The 13,741-nt window shown below is 38.7% G+C and overlaps 1 protein-coding gene across 3 annotated transcripts in view; it reads right to left on the bottom strand.

Annotated features, from left to right (window-relative positions):
• Positions 1-276: 276 nt before the first annotated feature.
• galnt13 (polypeptide N-acetylgalactosaminyltransferase 13) overlaps positions 277-13,741 on the bottom strand; it is a 394,116-nt gene continuing 380,651 nt past the window's right edge. For 2 of the 3 annotated variants that reach the window (XM_072261953.1, XM_072261954.1), the window contains exon 13: positions 1,573-1,602. Coding sequence is in view for 1 of the 3 variants with exons in the window: in XM_072261955.1 (XP_072118056.1) it covers positions 1,462-1,602 (141 nt within the window). In the remaining 2 variants the exon portion in view is untranslated. Of the gene's footprint in view, positions 1,603-13,741 lie in introns of all 3 variants that reach the window. The other variant, XM_072261955.1, reaches the window with a different exon arrangement.

The raw sequence follows: 13,741 nt of genomic DNA, 5'->3' as shown, positions 1-13,741 counted from the left end.
GTGTTTCCAACTACTGGTGTGGCACATATTTGCAACATTACTGGGGTGAGTGTCTTGTTCCATGAGGACTGACAGGTGAACCTGCAGAAGTATAAGGGGCAATCAGTGAAATTAAGGGGGAGGAAAGGGGAGAGGATAGGAAGAGGGACGCAGAATGAAATGCAAGGGATCAGTAGTAGTTGTGTTCTATAAGCATTCTACATAATTTGTTACATGTTAAAGATTAAAACCATTTTGATTTTTCATATAATTTAATTTCTACAAAAAATGTACAAATAGCTTAATTTACAGCAAAGTATGCAACAGCATCTTGAGCATATTCCCGAAGAAGCAACCAAGTAAAAATGTTATGAATACTGGCCAGGGTTTCCTAGTTGTGGTGTGGTACTAAGTGGTCCTATTCATGCTTTATAGCTTGAAGCAGCATTATTCCCTTTGTTTTCAACCAACTCTAAACAAAGATGAAGCCAGTTACATCATAAGCATCCCAAATTTAGACTTAAAGTAGCATCAAACAAAATAAGGATTATTTCACTTAATATCTATTGCTAATAATGTCACTTAAAATATCTGCAGTATGTTGACCCATCAGTATTCACTTGTATAACATTTTATTCATCTAAAATTCTTACGTTATTTCAAAATTGTAAATTAATGTTAAAAATTGTTGGTAAATGCTAACATTTACAACTTCCAAATAGGGATCTCGCTTAAAAATATAAAACAGTCAACAATATATTCTGATATTTTCTCATCCAATAATCTATGCTCTGTTGTTTGAATATTCTCAGTAAGTAGTTTCTGATATTTAATTGATATTGAGATGCAATTTGAACTGTTTTCTATACTACTTTGATAAGTTCAGCAATGGACTGTGAATTGTAACAACTCTATCGTTAAATCACTATGATATTGTTATATTTCTTGATAATGTATTGTCACAATAAATCAGTAGTGTAAGCAAGGAAGCAAACAAGATGTTGACTTAATTTAAGGATTGATTCAAACATTTTAACAGTAATTAGATTTCATTTTTGCTCTCAAAAATACATTTAATTTATTTGAACTATTATTTTTAAGGCATCTGACCACATAGTCTTTCCCGGGTGAATCTGTAATGACATTATTGGGTAATCTGATTTTCAGTGCATTTCCTTAGAAGACTGAGGATTTAAGTCAACTGATTCATTTCAAGTGTTTTATAGTATTAGCAACAGCACGCATCATGCTATTTATAGATTGCGATGTGCTTTCTCCCAAAGTAAATGCAAATTAAGTGTGGGCACATGACATGCCATATTGAGATATGAGCAATGCCTAATAGGCTTTCAACCACTCAGACAAAAAGCTTCCAAAATTTGTTTTAGTCACTCAGGACCATCAACAGCCAGGAGTTCATTGTGGATTTTGTATTAAAAATTGGAACGCCAATGAAATTGATCCATGAAGTTTCTTCCTCCCTCAAGCACTCAGAGTCATGTTGCGGAGCAGCCACTGTTGTGATCGGATTCCACTGCAGTCCCTCATGGTAGGAACCATTTTATCTTCCTCAGATGGCTCATCCAGACACTGGTTACTATTTACGTGCCGTAGTGTAAGTCTCTGGCGGATGGAAATAGAAAGAAGAAACAACCAATGAGCTGAGAAGATGTAAAATCTCCAGTAAACTAACTAAATTCATTACAGTGCATTTAACAAAGTCACAAGGAACTTGAAAGGAGGGTTGACATTTGGTACTGAACAACAAAAAGATTGACTGATACATGGCCAAATGCTTGATTAAACAAGGAAATTTTAGCAATTGTCAAAATGATTAAGGAGGAAGTTCCATAATTTTTAGTCCAGAAAGCTGAAGGAATGGCATCAGTGGTGGAGCTATTCAAAAAGGAATGTGTATATTAATGAGGATAGATCTGAGTGAAGGGCTGGAAGACGTTGGTCAAAAATCCTGGATATAATTGAAACGTGAGATTTCAAAATTGGCTGTCATTAGCCTAGGAGCCAAGATAGATCAGGAAATAGGGTTGGAATTTCTGCTGCATGTTCTGGGCGTTAGACGTTTCAAAAGGGACAAGGAAAGAGGTAAAAAAGGTGGGAATGAGATTAATAATCAGGGATGGTATCACAGCAGGGGAGATTGTCTACAGAATCAGTGTAAGTGGGAGTCAGAAACAGGAAGGAAGCAATCACTGTATTGGGAGTATTCCATAGGCCTTCCAATAGCAACAGGGTCACTGATAAGCAAATCAGTAGGCAAGATTTTGGAAAAGTGCAAAAATAACAGCTTTGTTGACATGGGTGACTTCAATTTTCATAATATTCATTGGCACCTCCTTAGTGCAAGAGGAAAAGATGGGCCATAGGGTTTTAGGTGTGTCCAGGAAGGATTCCTGACACAATATGTGGACAAGCGAACTAGAAGATAAGCCATACTAGGCAATGAACCTGGTCAGGTGACAGACCTCATGGTGGTCTATCATTTCAGAGACAAATAACCACAACTCCCTGACCTTTGGCATAGCCTTAGATAAGGATAGGAGCTGATAGTATGGGGAAGTATTTAATTGAGGGAAGGCTAATTATGATGGCAGAAAGCAAGTGCTTGGGAATGTAAACTTGGAACTGACGTACTCTGAGAAATGTACAAAAGAAATAGGGTTTGGGGTGCAAAGGTAGCTTAGCTATTAGCTTGACACTACTACAAGGCGGAGCATCAGAATACAGAGTTCAATCCCAGCGTCCTCTTTAAGTTTGTACGTCCTCCCCGTGAGCACGTGGGTTTCCTCCGGGTGCCTAGGTTTCCTCCCACAGTCTAAAGACTTACCAGTTAGTAGGTTAATTGGTTATTGCTAACTGTCTCTGTGATGAGGCTAGGGTTAAATAGGTGGGTTGCTGAGTGGTGCAGCTCGTTGTGCTGGAAGGACCTGTTCGAAGCTGTAACTCTTAATTTAAAAAAAATGTGCAAGTTGTTTAGTGAACCCTTATGTGGGGTTGGTCCCATTGAGGCAGGGGAAAGACGGTAGGTGAAGGAATCATGCTTGACAAGAAAGGTAGAACATTTAGTCAGGAAAAAGAAGCAAGTATTCTTACAGGCTAATGTGCTGCAGCATGATGAGGTTGAGAAAGACAGTGTTGTAACATTTGGAGAAGATTAGAATAAATAAGATATATTGCAGGTGGTATGGCAGTGGATATGCTAGCGTAATGCTATTACAGTATCAACAACATGGTTTCACTTCTGCTGTCTATAAGGTGTTTGTCCATTCTCCCTGTGAATGTGAGATTTCCTCCCACACTCCAAAGATATACGAGTTAGGTGATATATTTGATGAAGTATGAGGGGTGATTGATAAGTTCGTGGCCTAGGGTAGAAGGAGATGAGTTATTAACTTCAAACTTTCTGCATAATCACTCAAAGAGTTGAACTGCATGTGCCTGTAACAAGAGCTGTATAACTCATCACCTTCTACCGTAGGCCACAAACTTATCAATCACCCATGCTGTGGACACTTTGTGGAGGTCCAAGATCCGTATGCTCCATAACCGCTGAAGTAATTGTGTAAATGTAGGAGGGGACTATGTTGAAAAATGTGATAGGTTTTCTAAATCTGACTCCTTCTACCTTAGGCCATTAACTTATCAATCACCCCTCGTATATAAGCTGATAAGAGGCACTGACAGAGTGGACAGCCAGAGACGTTTTCCTAAGGCAAAAATTTTGACTGCGAGGGGGCATGATTTTAAGGTGATTGGAAGTTTTATTTTAACACAGGGATTGGTGTGTGTGCCAGTGCTGCCAGAGGTGGTGATGGAGGCAGATCCATTAGGGTCATTTCAGAGACTCTTGGACAGGCACATGGATCAAAGAGAAGTGGAGGGCGATGTGGGAGGCAAGGGTTAGATTGATCTTGGAGCAGGTTAAAATGTTGGCACAACATCATGAGCCGAAGGGCCTGTGCTGTGCTGTACTAGTCAATGTCCTGTGCTCCAGTCGTCACATGGGTGTAACTGGAGGCACAAACTCTTTGGGCTGGAAGGCCCAGTTACCACACTCTATCACTAAATCAATAAATAAAAATGTCTCTCGCACCATATGGGATACGCCCCAGGTTACTACTGAAAGCGAGGGAAGAGATTGTTGCACCATAGGCATATATCTTTGCATCCTCATGAGCCACAGGAGTAGTAACAGAAAAATGAGAGATTTCCTTTTGCCTCTCTTCAAGAAGGGTAAAAGGAATAATCCAGTGAGTCTTACATCAGTGATGGATGAAATGCGAGAGAGGGTTCTTAGAGATGGGACATACAAGCATTTAGAGAGCATCGTCTGATTAGAAATATTAGCATGGCTTTATGAAAGGCAGGTCATGCCTTGCGAGCCTGACTGACTTTTTAAAGAAAGTAATAAAACAAATTGATGAAGGTGGATGTGGTGTTTAAGGCGGTCAAGAAGGTTCCTTGTGGTGGGCTCATTCAGAAAGTCAGGAGGCAGGGGATTCAGGGAAACTTGGCTGCTTGGATTCAGAATTGTCTTGCTAGCAGAAGACAGAGGGTGGTAGCAGGTGGATCATATTCTGCCTGGAGGTCCGTGACTAGTGGTATTCCACAGGGACCTGCTCTGGGACCCCTGTTCTTTTTATAAACAATTTAGATGACAAAGTGGAAGTGTGCAAGTTTGCAGATGACACGAAGGTTAGTGGTGTTGTGAATGGTGTAGAAGGCATCTGGACATTGACAGGATGCAGAGCTGGCAGATGGAGTTCAATCCAGGGATCCTTTAAGGTTGCCAAGCATTGATGGATGGTTCAGTAGGCATGTGGTATGTTGGCCTTTATTAGTTGGGCGACTGAGTTCAAGAGTCACAAGGTAATATTACAGCTCTAAGTATTGTCTTCAATTCTGGTCACCTCATTATGGGAAGGATGTGGAAGTTTTAGAGAGGATGCAGAAGATGCTGTCTCAATTAGAACATGTCTTATGAGGAAAGATTGAGTGAGCTAGGGTTTTTCTCCTGGAAAGCAGAGGATGATGGGAGGAGGCTTAACAGATGTGTATAAGATAAGAAGCATAGATAGAGTGGACAGCCAGCGCCATTTTCCTAGGGTGGCAATGGCTAATACATCGGGAGATGCGTTTTAGGTGATTGGAGGTACATATAGGCGGGGATATCAAAGGTGTAGTAGGTTTTCTTTTAACATAGGGACAGACACACTAGGGACATTTAAGAGACTCTTACAGAGGCACATGGATGAAAGAAAAATGGAGCACTATGTTGGAGTAGGTTAAAAGGTTCTGCACTGAAGGGCCTGTACTGTTCAATGTCCTAATATCAAGCTGACAGATGAAGTAGTAGCAGAATTTTTCATCTCAGCTTTACAGTACTTGAAATGGCAAGTTAAAGGTTATATCTGGAGCCTTTTTAACTGCAGCAGGAAGTTTCATCTGCTAATGCTACAGCAATAATACCTAACTGCATTCTGAACTGAATTTGTTCTCTTATTTTAGTTTTCCACTCCAAAAAGTGATCTCAGATTTTTCAGAAAGTATCAAAATATCACTGCAATTAGTGGAGTCCACACGAATGCAGGCCCTCAGACTCTTCAAGTAAGAACATGGTCATGAACTCAATTTTGCTACCTAATCCACCAATCCTTGACCCAAGAAAATCAATCTGACACTTGAAGTGTAATGTCTGAGTCATTCATCATCCATATACAATTAAATATAAAGATGATACACTTACCTGAAATGTATACAAGGTAAAATTTATATATACAATTTCAAAATTCTAATATTTAATGGTTATTGTTCTAACAGCACTAGCAAGGATTTCCGATATTTCTAACATGTTTCAGAATCAAGATAGCTAGACCACAAAAAATGATTTAAGCAATTTTTAGATGCACATTAGAACTGTTTTGATTTGTATCAAGTGCACTGTGGTTCTGAATGGATGATAAGTCAATGTTTGCTCTTTCTCTATCTACACGTCTCAAAGGAGCTTAAGAAGTATGTTAATTAATACGCTTCAAATCCCATTTTTCTCTACATCTATTTTTTCCAGATGTGAAATGATTGGAAAACAAAGCTGTGTGCCAAGAGCATAATTCATGGAATTATCCCAATATGTATCACTGGGAACTTAAAACTGAAGTTTGTGGTTTCAAATCCACGTTGAGAGATTCAGAACAGAAAAATTTACACTGACGCTCCAGTGAGAGACCGAGTGAGTGCTGCACGGCTGGAAGTGCCGTCTTCAGGAATGGATTATTAAACTGTGACCCCATCAACTACTGAGAATCCATACCTCTATTTCTTTTAGACACCTGGCTTTCTGGCAGGACAGCTTCCTGAATATAGACCATCCCCTTGTGGAAAAAGAATAAAAACTGCAAATGCTGGAAATCCAAAACTTAAAACTAAAACACTGGGAAGAGTCAGTCGTTCCGATAACATCTGTTTAGAGAGAAACAGTTAATATGTCAGATCAGAACTAGGAAAACATAGAAATTCACGTTTTAAGCTGCAGACATCAATAAAAGGGATGTCCATGTTAGGGTGGGGAGAAAGGACAAAATGATTGATGCAAGTGGTAGTGATGCTGGCTGAATGAGAGCGAGGAAGAATTTTAACTACAAATGATATATTTGGAAAAGATGAACATAGATTGAGAAGTGAAATAATACTGGAACTGTGAGATACAAAATATTGCAATTAATCGAAATTTGACCAAAGAGAATCCAGTCAACACTCTATATGCCAGGAAGCAACTGTCAAGGGAGAAAGAACTGGCCAGTTCTGATGAAAGGTTCGTAATGCAAAAATTGTTAAATTCAATGTTTCTTTGTATAAATATTTCTGAATGTCCTTCCAAGACATCTAAAACAGTTCAAAAGCAGCTAGTTGTAAAATGTCCTTTCAGAGGGCAGGGCCTCAGTTTCCACAGGCCGCACACTTCTGCATGCAGGGCCCTGTCATTAGTCTGGCATCACAGGCTCTGAGGCTTGGCTTCAGGCCAAATCCACTGACCAGAATCTAATCCACTGATTTGTTTTTAAAGAGTACCAAATATACCAACTGTGCCTGAACACCAAAGGCACGTCTGTACTACAAATCCATGTGTATTGTGAGAAAGACTATCATTTTTATCAATAGACAAATACCTGAACATTTTTTGATCCCTTCTCAGAATGTAGTGATATTGTGATCAAATTGTCTCCTAAAATTTCCAGAAAGTGAGCTGCACAGAAAATACTTAATAATCTGTTTACCAAGATCTAACAACTTTTATAATGGAGGAAAATTTGCAGAAGAAAGCAATTTATCTTTCCCCTTATCTAATTTTCTCTCATTTTCCTTAAACTCTACTTTTTGAAGTGTCTGATGCAGGGTCATGGCCTGCAAGGTTAATTTGAACATTTACATTATAAAAGCTTCATGTAAACTACTGTATTTACACCCCACTAAGTAAATCAGATCTGGTAACAGAAGTACAAGATAAGACTACTAGGACCCAGTGAAGCAAGTAGTAATTAGAAATACAGGTCCATTGCCATAGTAATTAAAGCATCTACTGAACAAATAGATATTTTTGGCATGAGACAACTAGAAAAGTCTGTGAGTAAGACAATCATACAGGGCAGGTGGTTTTAGAAACTACTGATCATGTGCTTTCTTGCCTTTAGTTTATCAGAAAGTGATAGTCAAATGTGGATGCACTGGTGGTATTGAGATATTTCTGTTTGACTTAAAGATGGACCAATATACGACACTTGCTGGTAGGTAAATTTTAGTTGCAAAGTTTGCCTAGATTTTGGATTAACATGAATCCTAAGGAAAGATCTGTTAGTGCTTCTTTAATAAAATTTAATGCCTACTATCCAGCTCTGGGAAAAGACTGCTAGTAGATGTTACCACTTGTATATTAACACTTTGCAATTTGTTAATGTTAAGATTCTGACCATCATTTTTAATTTATTGTAGTTTTAACTTTTATGGCACCATTCATTGTCAGCCAATCATATGACCAATCTTTTATGAAAAAAATCACGCCACTCTTCAATGAAATGGAACATTGGGAATTTTGCTGCTCATGTTCTGTTTCAACATACTGGGGTACTTGAGTTACATTTACATCTGTTATTTAAGCTTGTAAAATGTTATAAAATTTTTAGAAAGTTATGGAAATCTGCAGATCCTGGGTTGTCTCCTGCAGATGCAGTCTAAGATGAGTTGTTTCAAATCAATCAGGAGGTGCTTATATTAAAGAAGTCATTTGAATTCCTATGTTGCTAATTAGAATGTCAATCTGAGACTGAAAATGCTGAGTCAATGACATTTTGAATCCCCAAGACATGAATAAGCAATTTACATTATGTATTTTGGAGATTTTTAAATAACTCTTCAGAGACCCAGAAACAATAATTATTGGTGTTGCAACTATCACTAACATCAAATACAAAGTGAAATTTGCCATTTTGACCATAACAGTATGGAATTGGAGAGGGAGTGCACAATTTCACCAAAATGCAAAACTTTGCACTCACAGGCAACATTACAATTGCAACCTACCCTGTGAAAGCCCAAAACTGCTTGCATAAGGTTCACTGGTGTAAAGCACACACTAATGACACTGAGCAAGTTTCAAGTCATTTTAAATCAAGGCTTCCTAACCTGGGCCCACAAACCCTCTGGTTAATGGTAGGGGTCCATAGCATTAAAAAAAGTTTGGAACTGCTGCTTTAAATGACCCCATGACTTTCTGAACCAACATCCCAATTCTAGAATCTTTATAATGTCTATTAACAGCTAGCTATGTATTGATTTACATTAGCATGTATTAGGTTTGTGCCGTTTCAAAGTCAATTTCAATTGGTCGTGAAATATGCTTAGAAACTGGGTGTAATTCAAGGTACAATTCCATGCATATGTAACCTTAAATCTGTTTAAGCACGATTAGGACAATCAATAGAAAGATGCAACAAAGAATCTCTGGCATCTTTAAATGTGCTTTCTGTTCATATTTCCTATTCTTTGTCATCTCTGTTATCTCAGATGTGTATCAGATCTTGACAGATCCAATGCTTTAGTCATCTAGGCATACTCTAGTACCATAAAGCAAATAAGCATAACAGGTGAAACTTCCAGCAGAAAATCTAATATGCATTTCAAAAGAACAAATAAGAAGTTATTCAAAAGGGGGGGAAGAGGAAATAAATAAAATTAATGAGTATATACATAAATTTTTGAAGAAGGCAAAATAGCAAAAAGATCACGGGAAACAAATGTGGAATATTTGGCTTTATAAAATTTAAGGAAAATATGCTGCAACTTTTAAGTCACTAGATAGGCCCTAACTGGAAGATTGTGTACAACTCTGAGCAGAACAATTTGGGAAGAATGTTTTAGTTCTATTGTCAGTGCAGAAGGTATTTACTAGAATGGTACTAAAGATAAAAAGGGTTTTTGTTATATGACAGCCATGAAAACCTGGTGTGTTCTCGTTAGATTAGAGAAAATAAACTAGTAGTTGAGCAGGTTTGATGGGGTTTAATTAAGTATACAAGAAGAAACTGTTTCCACTACTGAGAATGGTCAGTAACTTTTGAGATTTAAGGGAGAAGAGTGGGATTGGAATTAGTTTATGGTTTTAAAGAAAGTTATGACCCGGATTGCACAACTTAAATCAAGCTCTGGAACTTGCAATCCTAATGGCACTGTCTCTCCTTATTTTGTTACATTTTTAATTTGGTGGAGGAATCATTTCCCTTGAAGGTCAATTACTTAATAAAGAGAGAAAATAAAAAGGTAATTCGGCAGTTAAGTTTTGATTAGTTTTCCTTTGAATAAATACTACTGAAGGATTGTGATCAGGGTGATTATGATGCTTCAAGGATCCCAAAAGGCATGTAGAGGTAAATCATCAATAACATGAGCCGTAAATGCAATGTTTCGGGCCGTTACTCAAAAACATAACTATGAAGATGCAAAACCAAATAACGTGACATCAACAAAATTTTGAGCCATTAGGAAATCAAGCAAATGGAGTTTAGAACTGCAGACTTCAGGAGCAGAACTGGATTTCACAAAAGCCCAGTGAGAAAAAAACATCAGTATTTGGATCTTGAACTATAGAAATCTTAATGGACAATAAGTGCAGCATTGAATGCAAAATAATAAGCCACTCCCCCGCAATCTGTTTAACCAGAGGACTAATGTAAAGTGGCAGAAACCTAGAGAACCAGAAAATAACGGTTTCTATCTATGTACCTTACGAGATACTGGAGTGATGACAAAATTTTGTAAATGTATATTTTAAGGTATATTTAAAATATATTTTAAGGCAGTGGTTCCCAATTTGGGGTCCATGGACCCCTTGCTTAATGGTATTGTCGATGGTATTTTTTAAAAAAAGGTTGGGAACCCCTGCTTTAATGGAAGACATGATTGTTTTACAATGCATTTTAAACAAAATTACCAAAGTACCTGTACCAATATTTATGTCCACCAAGAGTCTTGTCCTAATTTATTTCATTTATACTTTTAGTATATCCTTCCATTCTTTCTCTCCATAATTGTAAATCTGGCTTCCCATTTAATGTACTGTATCAATGTGATCAACTTCATGACACCATACGATCAAGAGTTTCATATTCCACACTCAGAGAAAAGACCTTTTCCTGAAACACAAACTGAATTTCACAAAGTGCAGATTCATTTTGTGCCATGTCATATGATGTGGGTGATCATGGTCTTGTCTATGACTCTCTTAACCAGGACTTGTGATATACACCAGCTGCTCATACAACCATCCACCACCTACCCTCATGGCTTCACGTGACCCTGATCGGAGCAAGGGTAAGAAGGGGGGCAAGCTGTTACACCTTGCCCAAGGATGACCTGCAGGCTAGTGGAGGAAAGGAGTGCCTTACACCTCCTTTGGTAGGAATGTATCTTCACGCAGCCACCCAAAGTACAGAAACATGTCTTATTGCTCACTTGGTTCTACTTACCAGTACTTGATCCATAACCTTGGTAATTCAAGTGTTCATCCAGGTACTCAAATATTATGAGGCCACGTGCTTCCACCATCTCCTCAGGAATTGTGTTCCAGTTCCCAAACTCCATCAAATCCTCCATCCCTCCATGCCAGGCAATATCCTGGTGAATCTCCTCTGCACTCTCTCCACTGTAATCACATCCTTCCTATAGTGAGGTGACCAGAACTGTATGCCGAATTCCAGTGGTTTATAAATCTGTATTATAACCTCCATAGTCTGATGTTTTATGACTCAGCTATTATATACTGCCTTCACCACTCCATCTAGTTGTGTTAGCATCTTCAGAAATCATTGGGCCAAAATGCATCATTGTGCACTCATCAGTATTAAATTCCATCTGCCATTTGTTCTACCCATTTTACCAGCTGGTCAATATCTTCCAGTAACCTAAGATTATCCTCTTTGCTATCTGTACCAAAACCAAATATTGCCTTATTTATCATACCTCCATTTACATCCAAGCCATTAATGTAGATGCATCAGTCCCTGTAGCACATCACTGTTCACAGCCTTTCAAAAAAAAAACCTCCACCATCACTTTCTGCCTCCTAAAACCAAAGCAATTTTGGATCCAGTTTGCCAACTGGCCCTGGACCTCATATACTCTGGACCAATCTACCAAATGATACTCCATCAAAGGCCTTTCACAAGTCCTTGCTGACTATATCAACTGCATTGAACTATTGACATATTTTGTTACCTTTCTGCAACATTCAGTGGAATTGGTCAGACAGGATTTCCTCTTAGAAAGCAATGCTGACCATCTTTGACTAACCTCAGCCTTTCTAAGTGTACAATAATCCTAGCCCTCAGAAGCAAGCAAGAGAAAATCTGCAGATGCTGGAAGTCCAAGCAACACGCAGAAAATGCTGGAGGAACTCAACAGGCCAGGCAGCATCAATGGAAAAAAGTACAGTTGACGTTTTGGGCTGAAACCCTTCCGCAGGATGGGAGGGAAAAACCCCTCAGAACTTTTTTCTCTAATATCTTCCCTACCAGTGATATTAGGCTTATACACCTGTGGTTAATGGGGTTATTTCTGCAGTTCTTCTTCACTATCATCCATTGCCAGTAAAGATGAAAATACGATCAGAATGCCAGCAATCTCCTCCCTCGCCTCCCATAGAAATCTGGGCTATATTAAACACAAAATGATCTGCAGATGCTAGGATCAAAGCAAGACTCACGACACGCTGGAGGAACTCAGCAGGTCAGGCAGCATCCGTGGAAACGATGAGTCGATGTTTCGGGCCGGAACCCTTCATCAGGACTGAAGAGGGAAGGGGCAGAGGCCCTATAATAGGTGCCAAACCCCCTGGATCTTGCATCAACTATATTGCTGATTATCAGAGTTTTAGTGCATTAGGGAAGAGAATGGGGGGGGGGGGGGTGCTTGGAGAGAATTTATTTCTGCTGTTTGGCAAATACAGTCAAGGTGACATAGATTTAGAGCCTGGTCTATTTAGAGTAAAATAAGGAAACGCTGTGATAGAAAGAGCACAGTGGGAATTTGGAAGTTTCCCACAAATTGTAACTAGTGCAATGTTAAACTCATTCTGATTAATTTCTGTTACACACTCTTAGATATAAATACTTCGAGTCTCTTTGATGGTACATGGATGTAAAAAAATGGAGAGCTATATAGGGTATATATGGAGAGCACTTTTACTGGCTGCACCACCGCATGGTACGGGGTGAGGAGGTGTGCACTGCACAGGATCAAAACAAACTGCAGAAAGTTGTAAACTCACTTGGCTCCATCATGGGCAATAGCCTTCCCAGGATCCATTACATCTTCAAGGAGCGATGGCTCACAAAGGTGGCATGTATCATTAAAGACCCCATCACGCAGGACATACCCTCTTCTTATTGCTACCATCAGGGAAGATGTACAGAAGCTTGAATGCACACACTCAAAGATTCAAGAATAGCTTCTTCTCCTCTGCCATCAGATTTCTGAATGGACATTGAACCCATGAACACTACCTCACTACTTTCTTTCTCTTTTTTTGCATAACTTATTTAATTTAACAGTATATTGACTGTAATTTTGCTTTTTATTATGTATTGTAATATACTGCTGCCGCATAACAACAAATTTCACAACATGTGTTGGTGATATTAAGTATAGTTCTGATTCTGCTTCTGAGCTTAGTCTTGGAGTGGGTTGAGTAGGTTAAAGGTCAGCACAATATCATAGGTCAAAGGGCCTGTATTGAGTTCTATGATCTATTTACTTGGGGGAGGGAGAAAGGTAGGTGTAAGGGTTTATTCAGTGGCTGGCCACCCCCTCACTGAACTGTAACACAATAGGACTAAATAGCCCTCTCTTGTTTCAATGTTCTTCTGTTTTACCTTCACAGAAGGTTGCAAAGGAAGTTTTTACTTTGCTAATCTTTCAGCATCTTAGGGGCAAACATCCAAGCATAGTGTACAACATGAGTCTGCTGTCAAACTTAGGCCATAGCAAGCACACAAACTGGAAATGAAATTTGAAACAGAACTTGCTTTATTCTCTGTAGCTAATAATTTGTATAGCTGCAGGAATGCTGCCTTAATATATGTAAATTCTAAGTGTTTTAAATAAAAAGAACAATGTATCATTTGATAAACAGCGATTTTAAGTCCCATTTTAAGGAATAAAACTTGTCAAACATTAGGAATTGGAGGATTATGGAAAG

Source organism: Mobula birostris, chromosome 6 (assembly GCF_030028105.1).
Source record: "Mobula birostris isolate sMobBir1 chromosome 6, sMobBir1.hap1, whole genome shotgun sequence".
Lineage (NCBI taxonomy): Eukaryota > Metazoa > Chordata > Chondrichthyes > Myliobatiformes > Myliobatidae > Mobula > Mobula birostris.
The sequence above is the reverse complement of the archived record's forward strand: the minus strand, read 5'-3'. Positions and strand labels throughout refer to the sequence as shown.